The sequence below is a fragment of the Cordyceps javanica genome, chromosome 1, assembly GCF_051103115.1.
Source record: "Cordyceps javanica chromosome 1, complete sequence".
NCBI lineage: Eukaryota > Fungi > Ascomycota > Sordariomycetes > Hypocreales > Cordycipitaceae > Cordyceps > Cordyceps javanica.
In genome coordinates, this window is record NC_139295.1 from 3,919,683 (window position 1) to 3,939,427 (window position 19,745).

Genomic DNA, 19,745 nt, shown 5'->3' on the forward strand with positions numbered 1-19,745 from the left:
AACACGACCTCATGGATGTGTAGTGGCAGAGTCACCAAGTCAAGACGGCGAGACAGGGGACGAACCAGATCCGAGAGCCATGGAACAGGCTGGAGGAAGAAAGGGTCCTTCATTTCGCCCCTAGATACTAGCCCTACTTGGGAAGCCTTGATGGCGTGGATAGATTCGGCAATGGGAAAAGGTGCAGTCTGGTTGGGTGGAACAGGCTATATATAAGGGCGACGATGGCCCCTTCAGGATCTTAGCACGCAGCCGAAATTGGTGGGCCGAGGTGGTGGGCTCCAGGAAATGTTGGGGTTCTCACGTGGGCAGGGCAGGCATCTCTCATCAGCTGCCAGTGTTTCGAGCATAAATGCTTCTCTTCCCTGAGCACAAGACTCGATCAGAAGGAACTTGTGGAGATACTTTTACCATTGCTACTTTAACTGGGCAGCTGATTTTCCGCATTGAACGTAACAAGTAGCTGCGACGACGAGTACTGGCCTATCTTACGCAAATTGTAGTGTAAATCTATAAGCCTTCGGTGCCAAGCATTCACACTAACCTAGCTGCTTAGACCATATAATATTAATAAGGGCATCTGCAACATCTGTATCACTGGATTTTTTAGCACCACATGAATCAGCATAGTAGATTGTTGAAGCGTTTGAAGTAGTATGCGATGATGGCTGGGCCCGTGCGTGCTTTCCTTCTGAAGGTGGGGGGGTCCTTGTCGAGCAGATTCCCTGACTAGGCCAGAAGTCTGGCTGCAGCTTCATCCTCGCATACCCAAAAGCTACAGTCCACCACAATAGACGGCTTTTACCATGGCTGAAACACTCAGGGACCTTCTTGGCTTAGATGTGCCGTCTGAGGCTGGCGATCTAGACTATCTAGAGTACCTTGCGGGCCTCTCTCTCGAGTCAGTGCTCTCAACTGAGCCTCAAATCCTCGCTCAAAGCTCACAGTCAACGCTGCGTTCCGTGCAAGCTTTGTCAAAGCGATCTCACAAATCAATGGTTGATTCAGCAATTGGGCACGCCTCTCTGCGAGGAGCAATACGCGGCATTGACCTGAAAGCTCGTCAGCTCACCACTGGTATACCTCGACTCGACACCGAAGCCGAACGCTTTTCAACATCACTCGGCAAATTCTGTGGTAGTCGGATTTTGGCTCAGCGAAAAGAGGCTCTACATCTCCTCGAGAATTCGGAGCGTATAGTGGATCTTTTGGAATTGCCCGCCCTCCTGCTGTCTGCTGTGCACGCCAGTCCTCTCGGGTACTCTACAAGCCTAGACCTGTATGGCCATATTCGACGGCTTTCGACCCTCTACCCAGATTCAGAAATCGTGAGATCTGTCATGACTCAGGCCGACGATGCAATTCGTCAGCTCGCTATTGATCTGATCGGTTCATTAACGGCTTCAAGCCTCAAACTTGCGGCGGCGCTGCGCACTACGGGATGGCTTAAACGAATTGTTTCTGAGCTGGTCTCAGAAATGCCTGCAGAGGATTGCTTGCCAGCCGTGTTCTTGATCTGCCGGTTCTCGAATTTCATCATCACTCTGGAGGCATTGAATCCTCTGCGAGAACTCGCTGACGAAGAACGTATAGGTCAGCGCAGCACCGGCCTGGCCTGGTCAGGTGGACAGCAAACTGAGCGCTTCTTGAAGAAATTCATCGAAGTCTTCCGAGAGCACAGTTTCAACATCATATCAATCTCGAAGAATGTTGGTGGAGGAGCGAACTCTGAAACTGATTCAGATACAGACAATTTGTGCTCCATTCCTCCGGTCCTATCGGCTTTTCCTCTTCATCTTGTTGGCATGCTACTTGAGACATTGCGCATATATCTGCCTGTGGTCAAAGACCAGGCGTCACGAGAAAGCATCCTCACACAAGTTCTTTATTGTGCAGGCAGTTTGGGTAGACTTGGTGCCGATTTTGGCCTGCTAATTCCTTCCCTCGGCGTGGCTGAATGGCCTGATCTCGTTAAACGGCACAGATTACTTGCAGGTCGCCTGGAATCCGTCATAGCAGATTACAAGGCACCAAGTATGGGTGTATCGGCCTAGGCCGCGAAAAGGGTGGGTCTACGCTCTACCGTGTCGAAATTGCGAAACCAGCAGCTGGCTAGGAGGATTGGCTAGATATACATGTCACACTGCACGTCACCTCACTCAATCATTTTCTGGCATCGGTTATTCTTACTGTTACCATGAGCCGAACACCGTCTGCTGTAGGTGCAGCAGCCCCTCCCAAGTCTAGTAAGGCTCCTACGCTACTCTCCTACTGCGAAAGCTCTCACGCATCCTGACCAAAATTTGCAAAGGCCGCCACTTTCTTTCCGGTTTAGGGTCTGGCATGTCTACTGCTATCATACTGCAACCTCTCGATCTTTTGAAAACGAGAGTGCAGCAGTCTGGCCAACCATCCTTGTACAGTTCGTGGCTGGAAATACGTCGCTCCCCTAACACGCTTCGGTCTTTGTGGAGAGGTACTCTTCCGTCCGCCCTTCGCACGGGCTTCGGCTCTGCGTTGTATTTCTCATCACTTAATGCCATCCGGCAATATGCAGCTCGTGCAAACGCGTCTAGGACTACACAGGGCGGAATGACGAGCTCTACGGTATTGCCCAAGCTATCGAACATGATGAATCTACTCTCAGGAGCCGCGGCGCGAACTCTGGCCGGCTTTGTTCTCATGCCTTTGACTGTCGTTAAAGTAAGGTTCGAGTCCAGCTTATACTCGTACAGCTCTCTATTTGGTGCGGTTAGGGACATCAAACGGCGGGAGGGCTTTCGCGGCTTCTTCTCTGGGTTTGGCGCTACAGCAATTCGGGATGCACCCTATGCTGGCTTATACGTGCTCTGTTATGAGATGCTGAAATCACACATTGGATCTGTTGCTGAATCTCATTCAAGCTCGGAGACAAAGATAGTTATGGGCACCCCCCTGGCAAGCTCCATAAACTTTGGCTCTGCGATTCTGGCTGGAGCAGCATGCTCTGCCGTGTCAAATCCTTTTGATGCGGTAAAAACGCGCATACAACTTCAGCCCTCAAGATATCGAAACATGTGGCAGGCTTGGTATAAAATGATCGCCGAGGACGGGTTTAGATCTCTGTGGAGCGGTTTGGGATTACGCATGGGACGCAAGGCCCTCAGCTCCGCTCTGGCATGGACTTTGTATGAAGAACTAATTAGAAGATACGGATCATTGTGATGTATGAACAGCTATACATGAGAAAACAGGAAACAGACTAGACATCTCGCCTTAAAATTCATCGTGCTGTCGTGATGCAGCATCAGACACATATTCCATTGGACAATCTTGGTAGCTCATGACTTATGGTCGGCCCCCTGCAACCCACATCATGAGTGGCGAAGGCGACTTGCTCCTCTTGCGCTCCTTTTTTCGCACAACAAGCTCGATATCGCTCTTGTGGCGATGGTGGTGTCTCTTATCTTCAATGATTAGACGCTTCTCGCGGATATATTTAGTATGCTTCCAGAAATGGTCTTGCTCCCATTCGGGAACCGGTCGTTTGATGATGACAAATCCAGTAGGATCCTGTTCTCGCATGTCAGTCTCTATCTACCATCTTTCGTTCCGGAGTCGACATTGCAAAGCACTGACAGCAGTATCAAGGTCATATTCAACCTTGAAAGTTCTCAACGTCTCAATCGAAAGATGTTTGCGCGGCATTCGGGTGTATGTTGCACGCTCATTTCTAGGTTCCGGTACCTTTTGCTTTTTGATGATGGCGTTGATAGCTTCCTCATCTAGTCCGGACGCAAGGAGCTGCTCCTGCAGACGCCTCTGATATTCCTTCTCGGCGGCTTTCTTCTCCATCTCTTGTCTTTCTCTTCGCTCTGCCTCTTCCTTCTTGTACTTCTCCACGGCGGCTTTGGCCTCCTTGTCTCGAATCTCCTTCTCCGCCACAGCGCGCTCCTCATCTCGCAAGCGCTGGAGTTCAATCTCACGTTTGATACGTTTTTCTTCTTCGGCCTGTGCCTCTCGGCGTTTGATCATGTCCAGTTCTTCCTTTGCTCGACGGAGGTCCTCATCATCCTGGCGTTCCTTGCTGGCACGGCGATGCTCTTTCTCCTTCGTTTGTTCAAGACGCAGTCTCTCTATTTCGCGGCGGTCAAGTTCGAGCTGCCAGTCTTCTTTGGTCATGTATCTGTTTCGCGAGCGGGAACGAGATGGTGAGTATGAGCTGCGACGGCGAGACCGTCGTCGCCGAGACGGCTCATACTCATCGTCGGAGGACATATCATTGTAGATTTTGTTTTGTATAATGACTGGGCCAGCGGGTTGAGGTGGACTGCTACGATCACGGGAGCGGCTACGCGCAACGACACGCATTCCTTGGTCGGGCACAAGGTACGACGGGGGGTAGTATTGTCGCGGTGCCGTGTTGACATATCGCACAGGCTCGGGAGAATAACGCCGGCGGATGTGGACATCCAGATCATCCTCGTCGTACGAGTAGTGGCTCATGCTGGATGTATTCTTCTTAGAGGGTATGCGCAGACTGCGATGCGGCGAATACGTCGGTCAGGTTAACTGTATTGTATGTAGTATTGAGTCAGCCGGGCTGTGGAGGGGATGGGCGAGGAGGAGTTTTTAGAAGAGTCGCATAGATAGGGCTGGCCATTCAGCGGCTGGAGCGGGGGCTGGTAATTCGCGCCACCGTAATCCGCGCCAACCGGTTTAGTCGTCGCCCGAGTAAGGGATCATCATTAGGCCTAGGGGGGCATCATCTCGGCGCTTAGAGGTAGGGAGCGGTTTGCTACATGTCCAGCGCAGCAGAGCTTTGACGTTGGTAGTGGGACGCGCCGGCTGCAACCAACATACCATCGGTTTGTTGTCGGAAGTCGGATAGGTCCCATATTACTACGTGGGATCTTGGCAGTGTAGACGTCGGGCTGAATAGTCAACTATTTCGTATCGCGGGAGCCTGCCATGGCAGACGCGATAATGCGAACCTACTGTCATACAATAGTTCATGTACCTGCTTGTACTAAGAATAGCTGTGATTCATAGTGACCGGCACGACCCACCGTAGAGTATGTTCTGTTCGTGTAGGGTATGGCAACGGACGAGGCGTGGGGTAAACGGGCGAGGCTGCCTCGGCTGTCTTATATTTGACGGCTCTGTTCTCTCTGTCATCTATTTCTGTGGAAATTTCCTCGCCCGTCTGCATTGTAACCCTTCGGCGTTGGTCCATATTAATCGACATATTCAATAGGCATTGAACTTCAAGTGATGTGCCGCACGATGTCCGGTTCGGTCAGGATTTTCGTAGTATCTGTTCGATGTGCTCACGGCTATTCTTATGTGTCGTTTCCAGATATACTAGTCTTTGCCCAAGTTTTTCTATCTCGTTGTCCAGACCCTTCGTCTGGTCGTCTAGCTTCTGTGTAATCTCTGCAACGGGCAGAGCAGCAAACCTGGGCCGCTAGTCAGCGAATTGCGGAATGCGAAGCGCTCGCGAGCTGTACTGACATCTTTCCTACGCCTTCATATACAACAGTTTCTTCGGGAAGGCTACTTAGCTCGCTTAATGTGAGCTTCACTAAGCGCTGCTCTCTCTGCTTGCCAGCTATTTGGGTGCGTGCGATGCCAATCTGCTGCTGTGCAGAGGCGGCTTGCGCCTCGATCTCGCGAGCCAACTATATCTCGTGTCAGTGTAGTTTACTTCTAGGTGGGTTTCCATACCTTTTGCAGGGCTTCGTTTGAGATCGACATCTTTGTTTGGTAGCTACAGAAAAGGTGAGTTGTGTTTTTATCTTCCCATCCCGACCAGATGTGGGGCGGAGGTGAAGGTGGCCCTCTCTTCCCTAGCTCTGCTAACTTACCCTATACTAATTCACAGCACAACATCTTGTCACACATCGTGTTCCACGGGCAGTTTTTTATTATTCTATTGCATCTCGCTGTTTCTTTGTGTATGACTGTGCATACATGTCAACAGGGGCCAGGTTCTGGCGTTGGTGCAGAAGGTGCGGAATGTTGGCTACCGGATAACCAGCCAGATCACCGATAGGTGTCTCGGCAAAGATAGCCAACTACATGTGCTTCTTATCCCAGCCATTGCTGCGAACGCGTCGCACTTCGGGGATAGACGTGAGCATAGCTGGCCAATGAAGTTCATACTCAGTGTCCTGCGCAGCTAGACAGCGACGAAGCCATATACCCCAAACTATGTAGTAATATGCTGACCATGTTAGCTACTGCAATAACGGAAGGAATCGAATGCATAATTACCCCCTATAGCACCGATTAGTGGACAAAGGGGCAGAACACAAAAGACACTATGATATCATACCGAGACCGGTCAGCAGATGCCACCAGCCATGACCCTCTAGGAGTACAGCCCAGGGTAAACCGATCTCGCGACGCCACCCACGGATTTGACTACAGTAGATGTTGTCTAGGTTCCAAACGAAGAAGCCACCCAGAAACACAGAAAGGCCTAGAGACCCCGGGTAAGCAGACGCCACAGGAGCAGACGATGGAATCATGACTTACCAGTGGCAACCATTACCCAAGAAGTTGCGAGAATCTTACCACCTTCGTCACCATGACGTGCTTTGAGCTGTGGGCGCAGCCGAGTCTCCATCACCCACATGCCGTGCAGGACAACGATGGCAGTAAGTAAGGCATACGCTGTTTGGTGAAACTCCGGATTCTTGGTAACATGATAGTAAGCCTGTAGTGTCTGTCAGTAGTGAAGAGTATGGAAGACCGCGTATGGTAAGCACAGACAGAGATAAATGCAGCAATACAGAGGAGAACGATCCCAAGTAGGGTAGAGAAAGTGATGGAACGGGAGTAAGAAAAACTCGCGAACATCATGAAGCAAGTCGTGTAAATCATGGAAAGCTCATCCCAAAGCTGCATTGGATCTGTCGAACAATCAGTGAATGTCCACTGTAAATGATGACGTGGCCTCTACACTTCAAAGATGCATGGAAAGCAATGGACCCCATGCCGACGAGCATGTAGCCACTGTAAGCGATCAAGAATATTGTATCATGAGATTGGCGCAGGCAGCTTCGGATGCCTCGGAAGCCTAGATATAGGAAAGCCAAGTTTGTCAAAGTCTACATTGTATTAGTGACGTGTGACAACCAGCAGAACTTCACAAGAACCAACATTACAAAGCTCCGCACAATAGTAGGTCAGGATATAGTCCTATGGCGCGTTAGACACCATGGTCACTACACTGAACCATTGGCTATGATCACCTCTTCGCACCAGTTCAGTGTTGACGTCTGCTTTCCCCAAAACCCCAAGCCATTGAAAGGCTCGGGGTAAGGGAAGCGGATTGCTCGGAACAAGGCTGGTAGCACCATTGTTCAAAAAGGTTCGGTAGCAGATGCTACAGGAGTATTGGAAAATAAGAATATCCCACGATCAATATCCAATGCGAAGAAAATCACACGATCTGAGTTGACAGAACCTCGCTGTCCGTCCTTCCACCAACCACAACAACAAGCCCCACACTAACTTCACATGCTGGAGGGATCAAAGCCAAGTAGCCACGCCCCCACCACCTATAGTAAGTAATGCATGTATGTACCCATCTGAGTTCCTGTCCCTATATGGTACTTCTAGCGGTACCTGACGACATGCGCCACACTAACAACTTCACGGACAACGGAACACACGCGCGGGCAGCGCGCTTCCAATTCTCCCCACCGTTTGCGAACTTGACTTCACCCGTGAGGCTGATAATTAAATAAATATTATGGGCTATGCTTTGCCTCCAAGATCCTGATTCATTCAAAGCCGCCTTTCACCACTCCCAACTAGAATAGACTTACTTCATCGAGAGAGAGAGAGAGAGGTAGTGAGGCATCCAGCTCCATGCATTGTGGCACGTGTCCCCAATACACGATATTGCAAGAAATTGCCTTCGCAGATGATTTGACTAACAAACTCGCAGCATTTTTAGCAAGAAACTTTTTTCACGCTGCGAGCGATAGATAGGCCTAGTCCATTTAAGTATTTTCAAATGCTACGCATTTACAGGCGTTTTTGAGTTCTCCCATATTGCGTAATCCCTGGCGCGATCATCATCACGGAGAGTGACTTTTGACCATTGCCACAAAAAAAAAAAACGCCACGTCACCACGCAGACAAACCCGAAGTTAAAAAGCAGTCGCAAAGGAGAACCAAGGACGACAAATTTATCTGATTCAAGTGAGAAGCTTTATCTAAACCGGTGTAAGAAGCCTGGGTCGTTTTAGGTTTCGCTCATGTAGATATCTGGGCAATTTGAGCTAAACGAAAAAAAAAAAAAAACAACCCCGACAACTTTAAAGCAGTACGGGGCTGATCTAAGTTTCGCACCTTCCTAATTCAGATCACGAATGTATTGTTGCCGCTCCTACTTCGAAAAATATATGAAAAAAGAAAACCGTCAGCAGCATTAAAGTCATAACTATTGCGGCAATCTTTCAAAGAAAATACTACATGACGCGATTTGACTACTGAATAGAAAAGAAATGATATCTCGTCTACATAATGAAATACACACATTGAATACATACAATATTTGATATTATTTGCGCACCTTACTTTGCCAGAAAATTCTGGAAAGCTGATTGGTCAATAACTACGTTTCCTACAGCCCGTAGCCGCTTTCTACCATCCTTCTGCTTCTCAAGTAGCTTTCGCCTTCTGCTGATATCGCTCGCATGCAATTTCGCGAGCACATCTTTTCGAAATGGCTTGATAGTCTCACGGGCAATGATTTTGTTACCCGCTATTGCTTGTATCACGACCTCTGAAGATGTTTGTCAGCTCAGTCCTGGACTCCTGTCACGATGACCCATCACCGCGGTACTCACCAAACATTTGCCTGTCAACATGCTCCTTAAACTTTGTAACCCACCGCCTACCCACGCGTTCGACTTGAGATGCATGGACAATTTTGCATATAGCATCGACAGGCTGCTTATTCACGAGCAGTTGTACCTTAGATAGCTTACTCTCACGCCAACCAGCATCCTCGTAATCGAGTGTGGCATATCCTTTACTGTCGTGTGATGTTAGAATACGTTCTCCTTATTCGCAACGTGCTACAACATACCTTGAGCCCTTCAACTTTCCAAATAGGTCTTCTACAAGCTGAGAGGCAGGTATATCGTACACCAGAATAACTTGATCCTTGTTGAAGAACTCGATACTCTTCTGTTGGCCCCGATTTGCCTCGCAAAGCTCAATGACTCGTCCAAGATGCTCCTCGGGCACCGTTATGGTCGCTTTCACAAACCTGTTCGAGGCCCCCAGTTAGCCATTTTTGTATGAGCAAGCGGAAGAAATGAACACTTACGGCTCCAGTAGCTGCGAATTCTTTACATGCGGATGAGAAGTATCGGGGAAGAGAGCAGGGTTTTGCACAACCTCCTCCCTACCGTTACCCCATATTATTTTGGTTGGCACTGTAGGCTCTGTAATAATAATACTCCGGCCATGCTCTTGCTTGAGACGATCTTGAAAAACGGAGCAGTGTAAGCTGCCGAGGAACCCAAGACGCCAGCCTGCACCCAGTGCTTCTGAATGGTCTTTCTGGAGTGTTACGCTGCGGTCATTGAGCACTAATTGATTGATGCTGTCTGCAAGTCTGCTGTAGTCTCCCTGATCGGTAGGAAAGGCGGCCACAAAGACCATAGGTTTGGGTTCCTCAAAGCCAGGACATGGCTCGACGAAACCCTCACTGCCAATCACCGTGAAGGTGTCTCCAAGCTTGGCGTCTTTTATTTGTTTCATGCCAGGGTTGAAGTATACGTAACCGACCTGCCCTGCACTCAATGCCTTTTGCGGTGTCGCGTCAGGAAACTGGACGCCGACCTGCCCGACAGTGTACTTCATGCCAGTGCCTAGCGACACAACATTGTCTCCGGCCCGGATCGTGCCATCGAAGATTCGCACGAGCAGAACCACACCGCGAAAGTTGTCATACCATGAATCCACCAGAAGCATCTTTAGTGGTCTGTTGAGATCGCCCACCGGGTGGGGTATTTTCTCAATAACAGCCGGAAGCACCTTGTCGATACCTTGGCCCGTTTTCGCGCTGACAGGTACGGCTTCATCAGGGTCCAGTTCGAAACTGTCTTCAATATGTTTCAAGACAGAAGGAACATCAGCCGATGGCATATCGATCTTGTTGACAACAGGTAGCAACGCCAGACCCTGCGCAAAGGCGAGATGAAAATTCGAGACAGTCTGTGCCTGAATACCCTGGCTGGCATCTACCAGTAGTATGGCGCCGCCGCAGCTGGCGTATGAACGCGTCACTTCGGCACGGAAGTCAACGTGGCCAGGTGTATCGACCAAATGCAGTAGATAATCCTCGCCTTTGTAGTTGTATAGCATTGTGCACGTCTGCGCTTTCACTGTGATTCCGCGCTCTCGTTCGACGTCAAGTTTATCCTGTCAATGATAATTAGTCCTCGCCCCCTTTACTTAAAGTATCAGCAACGCGTATGTACCAAGATCTGCTTGTTCGCGTCGCTCGCTGAGATGGTGCCCGTGTGCTCGAGTAGCCGATCGCTGAGTGTGCTTTTCCCGTGGTCGATATGCGCTACTATGCAGAAATTTCGATATCTCTCAATGGGAATGGCCGCTATGCGTGCCTCGAGCTGCGCTGGCGTTGGTTTCGTCTGCGTGGCAAAGTGCCTCCTCCATGCTGCGAAAGGGAGGATGGAGGCCAACCTACAGGCTTTGATAGGGCAGAGAGTCAAGCATTGTCGAGTCCATGCTCGCGCTGGCTTTCCGACCAGGAACATGTAGAAATATCTATCTATGTCATTGACCGGAAGGCATACAGCAGTGTCCTAAGATCTCCCTGAGTGCGGTTGGCGTTTCTCGTCGGTGTGCTTGCTAGGTCCAACTTTTTCTAGATGGCGCCTCCTATAGAAAGAAAACGACCCGCCACAGGCGCTGCCCAAATTTGAGACGGTAGAGGGGGCTCAAGTGTAGTGTATTTAATGTCCATCAGAATTTATACCAGATCATCGTAATTGTTCTGACTTGCCAGTCGTAGTGCAATCTAAGATAATATACACTACCTTATTTTTATCTGAGGCTACCCATCACCATGCAAACCATGTCTCTACAAATTCTGAATGACAAGACACCACGTATACGATGCAATACAATGCATTTTTGATCTACTATCTATGCGAGAACCCATTCACTCCCTCTCTTGATGAACTTCTCCAGCAGTAAACCAAGGTCAGCCAAGGCGAATCGACAGATGTAAAACCCAAAAAATTCGGCAGCATGACGCGTGCAAAGTTCCAGGCCGACTTGCGTCTTGTCTGCATGACGTAGGCCGGGATCATCTACTTGGCGAGCGATCTGATCTATGAGTTGTTTGTCAATCCATTATAGATCGAATTTGAATGTGGAGGGTCCTTTTGCTTACCAACAGCTTGGGCCGCATCAAACAAACGCGCTAGTGAACTCATATAATTCGCATTAGGACCAATGAATTGTGCTTGGCTAAGGTCACGCCTCGGTGGGCGACTTGTTGGCTGCATCGTCATGGGCAGACTAGACATGCCAATGTCCCCCTTATTTGCATCCCCTACAGCAGTCCTGCTGCTGTTATATGCACCACTAAGGTTAACCCCTGAGCTCTTAGATCTCAAGCGGCGCCAAGAAAAAGACGGTTTGTTTGAAACACTGCCAGAGCGCGGGACGCCGGAGGCGCCATCTCCATCACCGCCTGCCTCTTTGAATAGCGAACCTGAGCCCTGGACTCCGACGTCATTCCCAAGCTTGCGAGTCAGCGACGCCTGAACCTGCTCGAGAATACCTTCCAGCGATTGCATTTCTTCGAGAACGGCATCCGCATCGCACGTATCTACTCGGGCCAGTTTGAGTAGGGCAGCAGTGAGGAGGTCACAGTTCGCAATTTTGTCGTCAACATTCTTCAGCTTTACGCCTTTGACCTTCCAAACATCGCGGGGGACAAATAGTTTGGAACTAACATAGCCACCTCGCGGATGCACTAATGTCTGGAATATGCATCTCATCAGCCAGAAAGGTCTCAGCATAAAGTCGTGAGGGCATGGTTCCAGGGGTACTGGGGCATCAGGGGGTGCATTGTCTGCTGATCCGGGGCTCGTAGGCTGGTGGAAGTGATCATCAAATAGGCGAGCCCCTGTCGATGAAGAATCAAGGTTGTCTCTGAACTCTGAACTCATGGGTGTTGGAACAGTAGGCACCGCGGGGGTTCTTGATCCACCGAACTGGTTGCTCGACGGGGTGCCCGGAGACATGTCTGATGGGTCTTCGAAGTTTGATAGTGACATGTTCCTACTCTTCATGCTGCGTAAGCTGGAGGATGAAAAGTTCTTGCGCAGTTTGTTGTTACTAGCAGTTGGTGAAGCTGGTTTGGTCGATGCGCCTTCATCGAAATCAGCAAGGGTCCGATGGCCCCCCAGTGATACGACTTTCGACGGTTCCGAGGAAGTAACGTCTATAGATGGTGTTGAGCGTGCGTGGGAAGCGGTACGAATGCGTCCGGTCGCGGTGGATGGCCGTTCGGTCTCCTGCTCTCGAGCAACCCTCGGCTGGTCTGAGTGCGAGTGAATGACCAACGGGCTAGAATTTGGCTTTGTGGTGTCGATCTTCAGTTGCTTGGGATTCTGTCCGGATAGGCGACGATTCCTTACACTCTGCATGGGCGATGTGCCACGCGGCGGCGGAAGCTCAGGCAGCGAGGTGTTTGGTGGTGGCAAGCTTGGCCCGAGGCCCTTGATAATGTTAGAGATCGACTTCTTCTCCGTAAGGACCCGTACAGGCTCGACTTGAGATCTGAATTCAGATTGTGTTTCTCCGGACGGCCTGCCTTCCTCAGTACGGGTGACTATCGCAGGCACAGCCTCACTCATGGTGAAGTCGGCAATGTCATAGTCACGAGTTATTTCCTCCAGCATACGCTCCTCATCATCTGATGAGTCTTCATCATAGAAGCCGTGTTCGGTGTTTGAGGGTCTGTACTTTCTGGGTGAGAGCAATTCCACTATGTCAGTGCCATTGGAAAGAGAAAGCGTTTCTTGCTCCGTCTGACGAACTCTCTCGCGTGCAATCTCAACTCGCCGCAGAACCCTTGCTACGGCTTCTTCGCCTGTATCTCCTCCCACTTCAGTCGTCATCATAGGTTCATATCCATCATCATAGGCGGCTTCAATCGCAGCGTCAAGCGCGGTATCAAACTCGGTTTCCGTATTGGCACTCACGGCTCGCAGATGCTTTCTTCTCAAACCTTGCGAGGAGGTCCTCGAGTGGATTGATGATGCTGTTGAGCCTCCAGATTCGCCAATTCCATCGAGCCATGAATTTTGGCTGTCATCCCGAGCATGGCCAGTCTTGCCCTTCGAGCCAGTCTGTCCAGACTGACTCTGGTTCTGTTCATTATTTACATGTTGCTCTGGTGCGTTTCTAAGCGGGGAGGCTGCTCGGTTCATCGGCTGTGGCACATCCAGGCATTTCTCTTGCGATCCTGTAGCGGGTTGATTGGAGCGAGTGCTATTTTTTGAGAATGATGATTGCAGCATGCCTTGCTGGCCATTCAAAGCCGTTCGATGCCACTCTGTAGCTCTGATATTTGGCGGTGCTTGGTCGTTGCTATGCTGTTGAGAGTACGACGTTGGCGATGTTGGCCGTCGGCCGTGGGTTCGATTCGTGTTTGAGCTCTCTGCCCGCATGTTCGCTTCGAGGACAGTCGCGGCAGATGTGATACCGTTGGCACTATACTTATTCTGGGCCAACTCTGGGCTGTATTCATCGCTTCCGGGTCTAGCGGGAAGCGCCTTCGAGGCCGCATCCTGATCCTGCATTGGCCCTAACTGGTCTAGTTCTTCTATTCGGCTGGCATACGTTTGGCGCTGCTGTAGTCTTAGCCCAAGTCGTCTTGGTCACGGCGCACCAATGTGTACTTACAATTGCTTCCAATTTCCGTTTGTCCTCGTCGCCTGATGTTCGTCGCAGCACCTGCTGCAACAGTTCACAAGCCTCTGAGTATGCGATGCGAGCCCCTTCGAGGTTCTGTGCATTGTCGAGCTGAACGGCTGTGTTTGCCTTTTGCAGGGCGCGAGAGAGCATTGCTTTCTGAGATGGCGGCTTCGAAGTTGATTTTCCCTTATCAACGTCATTGCTTCCTCTTGAGCTACGACGGCGGCCATGGCCCCGGCCCATCGGACCGGCGTGTGACGATTCCTGAGGCATCTGGCAGCTGGGCTTTTCAGTTGGCAAAGGCTCGGTGTGCGGTCTATCCACGGCCGGTGAAAATGGCCCGCCAACGTCGCTGTCCAGTAACGGTAGCAGTTCAATTGGTGACGAGGATGTAAATGACACAGTGCTGGCGACAGGTTGAAATTGCTTGTCTGCGAGGTAGGTGTGCCGACCGGCTTCCGTCCCTCTGGTTTGGGGGTGGGAGGTGCTATGCTGCGATGCGACCGAGGGACTCTGCGAGTCAGAATTATCAAATAGGTTGTACAGATTCGGAGCGGCCCGCTGATGACCTGTGTGATGTCCTGGACGGTGAGCGCCCGAGTGGCTACCGTGATCTGGGAATGTATAGAGCTCGCGCGGTCCCTCGTCTATCGCGGCACTGGGATGTCGGTGCCAGAAGTGGTTGGCGTCGGCACTTTCCGAGAATTCGTCGCCTTCGCTGGGTAGCTTGTGCAAAACTCGCGGCGGCAGCAGTGATGAGGTCCTAGGTGGACGAGAGCCAGGCGAAAGAGGAATCGTTTTGAGGTGGGTGGAAGGTGGAGGTAGAGACGACTTTGGGTTGGCAACAGAGTTGGCGCTGGCGGCTCTCAGGGCCGCAGCCACAGCGGCGGCAGTTGCAATATCTTCGTTTCCGTCGTCGGATTCGGCGGGAGCTGTTGGTGGCGGGTTGGGCGGCCCAGTGTGATCATGTGGTGGTTGGTATGGTGGCATCCTTTGGTTTAGTAGTGCCGCGGTCCCTTTGGCGCACCTGCACAGACTGCGCAATGACTGTGCTGTACCAGTCGTCACGGCCGTCGTCCCCTTAGCGTTGCGACAGGTAAGACGGTGACTGGCTCCTACTCCGGGCGATGCGGGGACATCGTGATTCTTCCCGGGTGTCTTGCTTCTCTTGGTTGAGATCTTGATGACGGTGTTATGGCCGCCGGCGAAGGGGAAAGGGGCACTGAGAATATGCCCTACTTGTACTATCTGTGCAACTGGAGGACGCTGTATTGTTTGTTGAACGAGTTTTTCGCCCAGCAAACTTGTCCCAATACTTAGCTTGGGTACTACTTATCTTAGGGAGGTGCATACTAACTACCTGAAAGTGCAGCGAGAATAAGGGGCTGCTGAGACGTGAGGGACAGTCAGTACCTGCAGGATGAAGTGATGGGGTGGGGTTGCTTCCAGTAAGTAATAAGGGGCGTTGGAGAGCACCTCGACGACCCTAGGTACCATGCTACCTACTAACTTAAGTAACTTATCATACCATATCATACCTCCTAAGTCCCGACCTTGCCTGGCAACCTGGCAGCCTGGCAGCTTGAACCTTGAACAGAAAGAAGGTATACTTAGAGGATGTATATCGACGTGATGCAGACCTCTCAGTACTTATGTATAGGTACGGATAGAGCAAGACTGTGTACTTAAGTAAGTACTTAGAGAGGTACTTCAGTAAGTGCCTAGATACCTAGGTACCTACTAGTTAAGTAGTGCGTCGCCATTCAGCAGACGGGCTGATTAAACATGCGAAGCTCTTGGGCGCGCGCCTGATAAGTAATATGCGCATGCATGTTCTCAAGGTCCCCCGCCATTGTTGACGAGAGTGACATTTCTCAAGCAGTTGCCAAGTTTCATTTGAGATCATGCTGCACAAATAAAGTACGGGACTACTTACTTATCCTGTGTGGTGCGCGCCTGCCTAAGGCAGTTGGGTAGGTACCTGTCAAGCTACCTAAGGTACCTACCTCTACTAGGTACCTAGGTACCTAACTTACAGCTGGCGTACGCACGAGGAAGAAAAGCGTCTTCCGCGGCCGCGAACTACTTAAGTCACCAAGACTTCCATGCAACTTGCAGGCAAGGCTCGCTCCCCGACACGTGAATGCACAATCATAATGGCCAGAGTTGATGACATATTCGAGGTAATGCCAATAGCAGAGATACCGCGCGAAAATAGCCGCTGATCTTCTCGACAGAGCGCAGGGTTCCAAAACAAAAGAAAGCTCGATGCCGTGCGCGACCCAGGTATGCATACGTGACCAACAGAAATAAAACCAGGCTGACAGTACGATAGCCGAAATATACAAATCAAGACGGTTGTCCGCCGATGGAGACTCCAATCGCCGCGCACGAACCGAAGATGACCGGGTCGAAGGCGCAGACGAGCAAGACTTCGGGCCCGAGCTGCCCCCGGATATCAATGGCGGTGAGGACGAAGAGGGACGCTTCTTCGGAGGTGGTATAAGCAAGCAAGAATCGCAGATCCTTGACTACGTTGATGATGCAGACGCTGGTGCTGAGCCAGAGCAGATTGATGCGGGGTGGCTGCGGAGGACCGCCCTCAACTTCGAGAAGCATATCACAAGAAACGCCGAGCTGCGAGCCAAATTCGAGAGCGACCCTGAGAAGTTCATCGGAAGTGAAGCAGACTTAGACTCAGATATCAAGAGCCTCTCTATTTTGGCGGAACATCCCGAACTATACACTGAGTTCGTGAAGCTTGGCTGCACTGGCAGTCTCGTTGGTCTGCTGGCGCACGAGAACACTGACATTGCGATCGATGCTATCGAGACAATCGGTGAGCTCACGGACGAAGATGCAGCTGCAGAAGATGAACAATGGAGTGGGCTTGTAGACGCCCTCGTCGACTCTGACCTGCTTGATCTTCTTGCATCCAACTTTTCACGGTTCAACGAAGACGATGAAATGGACCGAAATGGCGTCTACTATGCTCTTGGAATATTGGAGAATCTCTGCTCAAGGGCCCAGATAGCTGCTCGTATCGGCGAGGATAAGCGTCTAATACCATGGCTCATCCAGCGCATCCAGCGCGAAGAAGCTAACGTAACACAAAACAAACAATATGCCGCCGAAATACTCGCTGTCGTGGCGCAAGCCTCAGACAACAGCAAAAAGGCACTTGCCGAGGCTGATGCAGTTGATAGCCTACTACAGCTCATCGCTCAGTACCGCAGACGCGATCCCAGCAAGAGTGGTGAAGAAGAAGAGTATATGGAGAATTTGTTCGAGACATTGACATGCATTGTGGATTCAGATGTGGGTAAAAACAAGTTTCTTGAGGCCGAAGGCGTTGAGTTATGCCTCATAATGCTGAAAGAAGGCAAAAGAGCCAAACCACCAGCCCTACGTCTGCTCGACCATGCCGCCTCTGGCGTACTCGGCGTCAATATCTGCGGCAAGATTGTCGACGCTGGAGGTCTAAAGAGCCTGTTCACTGTATTCATGAAGACTCACGAAACCCGACTCATTGACCATCTGGTCAGTATACTCGCAAATATGTTGCGACGATTCCCCGCAGAGTCTGCGGAACGTATCCGAACTCTGGCCAAGTTTGTGGAGAGGAGTTATGAAAAGACCACCAAGTTAGTCAAGTTCTTTCACGACTACGAAGCGAGAGTGTCTGCTGCTGTGCGGCAGGTCAATACAAAGGTGCCACAGGATGGCAATGATGAAGGCCACGACTACGAGATACTGGCCACTAGACTTGAGAACGGGCTTTTCACGTTGCAGCTAATTGCTGTCATCCTGGCGTGGCTTGTAGCGGAAGACAAAGGCGCAAAGCAGATCATCAAGAAACTCCTAGCAGATCGCGACGGGGATTTAAGCTCCTTAAGAATGCTTATGCAGGAGCAGCAAAGAGGGCTGGACACGAGAGAGGAGGACAACAAAGATTTAAGTGATATGTTGGGTGTACTGGTAGAGTTTATTGAATGACTGTCCAGTCTGAGGAAGCCTGTTGTACAATACCCTTGTTACGTGATGAGCAAGTAATAGAGTAGCCAAATATGGCAGAAGGCAAGACATGACGGCTCGAGCGTCGTGACGCCTCTGGCATCTCTGTACATGATATATCTCCGCACTGAAGAAGCATTTTATTGCGAAAAAGAGCAATTGCCATTGGCCTAAGCGGCTGTTGGGGCCACGGGATTCACGTCGAACACGGCGGCTAGAAGCTTCTTCACAACAGCATCCTGCTTCGACTTGCCAGCCTCAGTAATTTGCTGGATCTGTTTGTCGGCCTCTTTGTTTGCCTCGTCCTCGGCTTGTTTATTGCCCTTACTATGCTGTTTAGATCGAATCGAGTTAGCAATCGCTATCATGTGCGTGGTCAACGGCTGACAACGCACCTCGGCCTCGAATTTCTTGTATTCGTCCTCCTTCTTGGCCTTATAGTCGGCAATTTCTCTCTTGGCCTCGTCACGGGCTTCCTTGACACGTTTCGTGCGGACTACCTTGACGTGTTAGCGATTCGCATATACGTAGAGATCAGTTCCGGGACAAAGAAAACCTCTACGCACATTCTCTGGCTAAGTGAGGGGGTTATGCCTTCGTTAGCAGACCAATCGACGACTTTGGTGAGATTTGCGAAGCTCACACTTCTGTACAATCTTGGAAGCCTCACGCTCCGCCTGTAACTATGTCAATAACCTGCTTCCAATTTTTCAGAGGGGTTATTATGCAACGAGTTACGTACATCGAGGAGGGTCTGAATGCCTGCCGAGTTCTGGGCGGACTGTATCTGAGTTAGTACCAGAGAGAAAAGAGGGAAAGAGAAGAGCCGCTCAACAGGCGAGGGTAAGGGGTTGCTTCTTTGCTGACCATTGTGAAATAACAGGTGCTATATTCTCTTATGACTTGAAGAGCGTCTCGGAAGCGACTTGGCGCTCGAAGTAGGATTGTCAAGATTGATGATTCCGTGATGGGGTTGTAAAGTGACGATGATGGCCTGGTGACGTTTGGTGCTGCAGGGTGGACAGGTGGGTGCATCCAAGCTTCGGTGGGGCGCTTCCAGTGGTTTTGATCAGTACTTACTACCTACGTTGGTGCAGGCGCATGATCCTTTTAACTAGAATCCGTACCATGCACCGAGTTACAGCCAATATCCAATCACGCTCCAAGATATCAGGGCTATTCAAGCATTGGGAAACCACGGGAAATAGCACCTGCATATAGCACAACACGAGTGACAAAGGGCATGTCTCGAGCTTCCAAACTGACCCTTTTGGGTACCTCACTCTTTGCAGCTGGCACCATTGTCTTCGTTCATTTCCAGCAGAAGTCCGAGAAGCAGGTATGCAAACTTCCAGCAACGTTGGAATCAAGAAATGAAGTTCCCATCGGCGTGCCTACTGACGATTTATAATTTTAGGCCATGCACGAAGGTGTACTCCGCGATATGGAACAACAGCGGATCAAGCGCGAGCGTCAACTCGATTTCGATATGCAAAAGGCACTGGAAGAAGACTACAAGCGTGAACAAAATGTCCACAGTTCGTTAGAGATAACAGCACAAAGTAATGGCGGCGGTACGAACAAGCCATAGCCTGCCTACTCCGTCGCGAACAGCATAATGTGCTGCACAGCTGCGACCTGTAAAATTAAGTCACATTGCAAATCTCAACTTCAAAATACGCTTTCCCCTGCATTTTTTTCCTGATAATTGGTACAATGCATGGCTGGAGCTGAGAGGAACAGGCACAGGCTTCCATTGTTGTGCC

The 19,745-nt window shown here is 50.5% G+C and overlaps 7 protein-coding genes across 7 annotated transcripts; 3 read left to right on the forward strand and 4 right to left on the reverse strand.

The window, feature by feature from the left end:
- Positions 1–806: 806 nt before the first annotated feature.
- V2A60_001181 (mitochondrial carrier domain-containing protein) lies at positions 807–2,702 on the forward strand (the record flags this gene model as incomplete). The annotated part of the gene is made up of 2 exons (XM_083252543.1): positions 807–1,709; positions 2,577–2,702. 2 exons carry the CDS (start codon positions 807–809, stop codon positions 2,700–2,702), a joined length of 1,029 nt encoding a protein of 342 aa, XP_083108669.1.
- Positions 2,703–3,327: 625 nt separating this feature from the next.
- Positions 3,328–4,485, reverse strand: V2A60_001182 (uncharacterized protein; the record flags this gene model as incomplete). The annotated part of the gene is made up of 3 exons (XM_083252544.1): positions 3,328–3,552; positions 3,619–4,165; positions 4,241–4,485. The coding sequence occupies 3 exons, from the start codon at positions 4,483–4,485 to the stop codon at positions 3,328–3,330; spliced, it is 1,017 nt and encodes a 338-aa protein (XP_083108670.1).
- Positions 4,486–5,278: 793 nt separating this feature from the next.
- V2A60_001183 (prefolding complex chaperone subunit) lies at positions 5,279–5,736 on the reverse strand (the record flags this gene model as incomplete). The annotated part of the gene is made up of 3 exons (XM_083252545.1): positions 5,279–5,438; positions 5,494–5,660; positions 5,707–5,736. The coding sequence occupies 3 exons, from the start codon at positions 5,734–5,736 to the stop codon at positions 5,279–5,281; spliced, it is 357 nt and encodes a 118-aa protein (XP_083108671.1).
- Positions 5,737–6,056: 320 nt separating this feature from the next.
- V2A60_001184 (uncharacterized protein) lies at positions 6,057–14,955 on the reverse strand (the record flags this gene model as incomplete). The annotated part of the gene is made up of 10 exons (XM_083252546.1): positions 6,057–6,205; positions 6,317–6,463; positions 6,520–6,700; positions 8,625–8,782; positions 8,847–9,034; positions 9,089–9,271; positions 9,332–10,431; positions 10,491–10,645; positions 11,753–13,898; positions 13,954–14,955. 10 exons carry the CDS (start codon positions 14,953–14,955, stop codon positions 6,057–6,059), a joined length of 5,409 nt encoding a protein of 1,802 aa, XP_083108672.1.
- A 1,166-nt stretch (positions 14,956–16,121) lies between these two features.
- V2A60_001185 (Catenin-beta-like protein) lies at positions 16,122–17,961 on the forward strand (the record flags this gene model as incomplete). The annotated part of the gene is made up of 3 exons (XM_083252547.1): positions 16,122–16,148; positions 16,203–16,251; positions 16,301–17,961. The coding sequence occupies 3 exons, from the start codon at positions 16,122–16,124 to the stop codon at positions 17,959–17,961; spliced, it is 1,737 nt and encodes a 578-aa protein (XP_083108673.1).
- Positions 17,962–18,149: 188 nt separating this feature from the next.
- Positions 18,150–18,849, reverse strand: V2A60_001186 (H(+)-transporting V1 sector ATPase subunit G; the record flags this gene model as incomplete). The annotated part of the gene is made up of 6 exons (XM_083252548.1): positions 18,150–18,311; positions 18,375–18,475; positions 18,546–18,554; positions 18,623–18,656; positions 18,722–18,760; positions 18,847–18,849. 6 exons carry the CDS (start codon positions 18,847–18,849, stop codon positions 18,150–18,152), a joined length of 348 nt encoding a protein of 115 aa, XP_083108674.1.
- Positions 18,850–19,222: 373 nt separating this feature from the next.
- On the forward strand, positions 19,223–19,570 carry V2A60_001187 (protein PET117; the record flags this gene model as incomplete). Its single annotated transcript, XM_083252549.1, has 2 exons — positions 19,223–19,318; positions 19,397–19,570. The coding sequence occupies 2 exons, from the start codon at positions 19,223–19,225 to the stop codon at positions 19,568–19,570; spliced, it is 270 nt and encodes an 89-aa protein (XP_083108675.1).
- Positions 19,571–19,745: the final 175 nt, after the last annotated feature.